Source organism: Aplysia californica, unplaced genomic scaffold (genome assembly GCF_000002075.1).
Source record: "Aplysia californica isolate F4 #8 unplaced genomic scaffold, AplCal3.0 scaffold00043, whole genome shotgun sequence".
Classification (NCBI taxonomy): domain Eukaryota; kingdom Metazoa; phylum Mollusca; class Gastropoda; order Aplysiida; family Aplysiidae; genus Aplysia; species Aplysia californica.
Window position 1 is genome coordinate 1,994,167 of NW_004797313.1, and position 2,752 is coordinate 1,996,918.

The 2,752-nt window shown below is 52.7% G+C and overlaps 1 protein-coding gene across 5 annotated transcripts in view; it reads left to right on the forward strand.

The window, feature by feature from the left end:
- Positions 1 to 2,752, forward strand: part of LOC101851475 (golgin subfamily A member 4) — a 127,368-nt gene that overhangs the window by 85,171 nt on the left and 39,445 nt on the right. For 4 of the 5 annotated variants that reach the window (XM_005092280.3, XM_013079203.2, XM_005092281.3 and 1 more), the window contains one exon: positions 1,710 to 2,717. The exons of the other annotated variant lie outside the window; for it this stretch is intronic. In XM_005092280.3, coding sequence (XP_005092337.1) covers positions 1,710 to 2,717 — 1,008 coding nt within the window. The remainder of the gene's footprint in view (positions 1 to 1,709; positions 2,718 to 2,752) is intronic. 5 annotated transcript variants of the gene reach the window in all.

Consider the following 2,752-nt stretch of genomic DNA (forward strand, 5'->3'; position numbering starts at 1 on the left):
CGTGTGTGTGTGTGTGTGTGTGTGTGTTATTGGTTAAAGAAATCGTGACTTACGCCTTTTTTTTTTCTTGTGCTGCTGAAAATCCCCACGCACATCGTTTTATGTTCAACGGGCTTTTACTTCTGTGTTCATGTTCTGCCAAGTTCCTGTTCTCTTGAGACAACGTGTGATAAGTCATTGTACTGTTTTGTTGTCCAGGGGCAAAAATGCCCGTTTCTGTCCTCAATATTATGTTCATTTTTTTTTTCTTCACCTTATCTATCATTAAAATTTATTTGTGGAGGGTGTCAGTGGCGGTCCCACTTCTGGGCGCCCGTTTGTTGCATCTTCTGTCTATCTGCCTTGCTTCTCCTGATCAGTCGATGAACTGTTGTGGTTGACGGGCTTCTCTTGAACGTAGGCTAGGTCCAAGCACAGACTAATTTACTGGTCTCAATTAGATGTGCTCTTCTCTTTTGGTTAAAACAGTCATGAGTTCAGCACGTGTTTGTGTGTGGGTGGTAGGAGGTTACCACTGGTAGGTCCTACTTCTTTTCTCTCCCTCCTTTGTTTCTCTCAGTTTGTCTTTCATTTTCCCGCACTAAATGACCGCTATCGCGTCGATGTGCTTCTCTTCACTTAATTAATTAAACGATGTGTACATTCAACTGCCAGTGTGTGTAGATATGCATTTTGTTTTGTGCGCTCAGATATATCTGTCAATGAGTGTTTGTTTTCAGCAGTATGCCTTCATGTTCTATCTGTTAGTCGCAAAAAAGACCAACAGGTGTGTGTCCCACATTCATCTGTTAGTTTGTTGGCACGTGGTAAATGCACACATGTGACTTTTAATATCAGTGTGTCATGAAAAATTCATTCGTGTGTTCGTTAGTACGTCAAATGTTGCCATAGGTCGTCATTGTGTAGTATTCAGCTGCATATACGGGTTCACTTATCGGCAATATGTGCTATGAGGGCTCCATGTATCTCATACAGTACTCACTGGCGTTTGACAGGCAAGCTTTCTTCGCCTTTCTGGCCTTGGTTGGTGAACGCTGTGGTGTAGCGTGCTCTCCTCTTTTTAATTATGCTGTCATACTGATCTGTTCTTGAAAAATTGTATCCATTATTGTGTTGATACGGAGTTAACTACGATGTTACTGCTCACCAACCCGAGTGTTACACCCCCCCCCCCCCCAATATCTGTGTTTAAGCCCTCGCTGTGTCTAAATATCTTCTGTTCTTTTGGGAGTCCCAGAGCAAAGCTTCACAGCCATGATACCTGCATATCCCCCTCCTCATCAAATTCCCCAATTGTTTTTTCTTACATCTCCTATCCCCTCCTCCTCGTTAACACAGTTGGTATCATGCTGGACCACGGAGCGTACCGCCATGCTTCGAATCCCCGACTGGTGTTCTTGAACCAAAGTCATTTTGTGGAGTTAACAAGATTCAACCCATGTGGTTCGGCCCTAAGGGAGATGGGCGTTAAATTCGGAGGTCCCCACTTCTTAAATAAACTATCAGTGTTGAATCAGAAAGGGGTGTTGACCCCCCCCCCCCCCCCCCCCCCCCCCCCCCGCTCTCTTAATAGACAACGCACTCTGCCCCCTCTCCTCGATCTGTTTTCGACTACCTTCCCCGCCCCATTCCCGTCACTGTCATTTCGCCTACCTCCACCACCCTTTTCCCCTCGCTGTCTTTGCCCCACGTTCCCTTCCACTCCACAGACTAGGAACGGCGAGTATGTGCTGGCGGCCATGACCTCCGGAATCCGGAACAACTGGATGAAGGCCATCCGCCTGTGTATGGAACTGCACAGCTCGCTTCCCAAGAGGCCCTCCCCCGGCCCCTCCCCCGGCTTGCCTGGCGTCCCGCTGTCCGCCAGGAGCCCCGCCAGGGATGACCTCGAGTTCAAATCAGGGGCCGCGACCAGCTCCACCACGGCGGTGACAGGTGCGGGAGGAGAGACGGCCTTCCAGCTGGTGGGTCGCCGCGAGTCCTACAGACGCGAGAGTCAGAAACCCGCGCGGCGGCACCACTCGGACGTTAACCCTGGCAACGTGAGTAAAGTGCTTTCGGTGAAGGAATTCTCCGCCAGTATAGACGTTGGCGGCGGCGTGGACCCTTTGGCGTCGTCAGGGAGCAGCACGCGCAGTTCAGACAGCCGACAGAGCTCGGTGGTTTCTGACGCCAACAACGCCCGAGTCGCGGCCGAGCTGGCGACGCCACGCGCCTCTAAGATCCCGCGACACAGAAGTCCTTCGAGTGAGTCCGCGGCGTGGTCGCGGGCCGGGAGTACGAGCAGTGTTGGCGGGAGCAGCGGCGCTCTGATGATGAAGCGGTACGTCGAGGGGAGCGACAGTCTCTCAGGCGCTTCTCTTGGCGGCGGTGGCGGCGGTAGCGGTGCGGCGTCTTCCCAAGGCGGGGCGGAACTCGCCGGCGGGAATAACAAGTCGACAGTGATGTCCAAGCGCAATGTTACGAGTGAAAGTACGAAGGAGGAGGTGAAGCGCGAGATGATGCGGCGGGCCAAGTCGCCGAGCGCTCGTGTCAAAGAGAAATCGCGCGCCGCCAAGACGCCGCGCCTGCACTCGCCGATCTACGTGGACGAGATGGGCTACGGCTACCACCATCACGCCATGGCTGGAAGCAGCGCTACAGCGTCCTCGGACGCCGGCTCTGCCATGTCGGACACCCTGGAGGAGGCGCATTACTCGGACATTGCCATGTCAGAGGTACATATCTCTCTCTCTCTCTCTCTCTCTCTCTC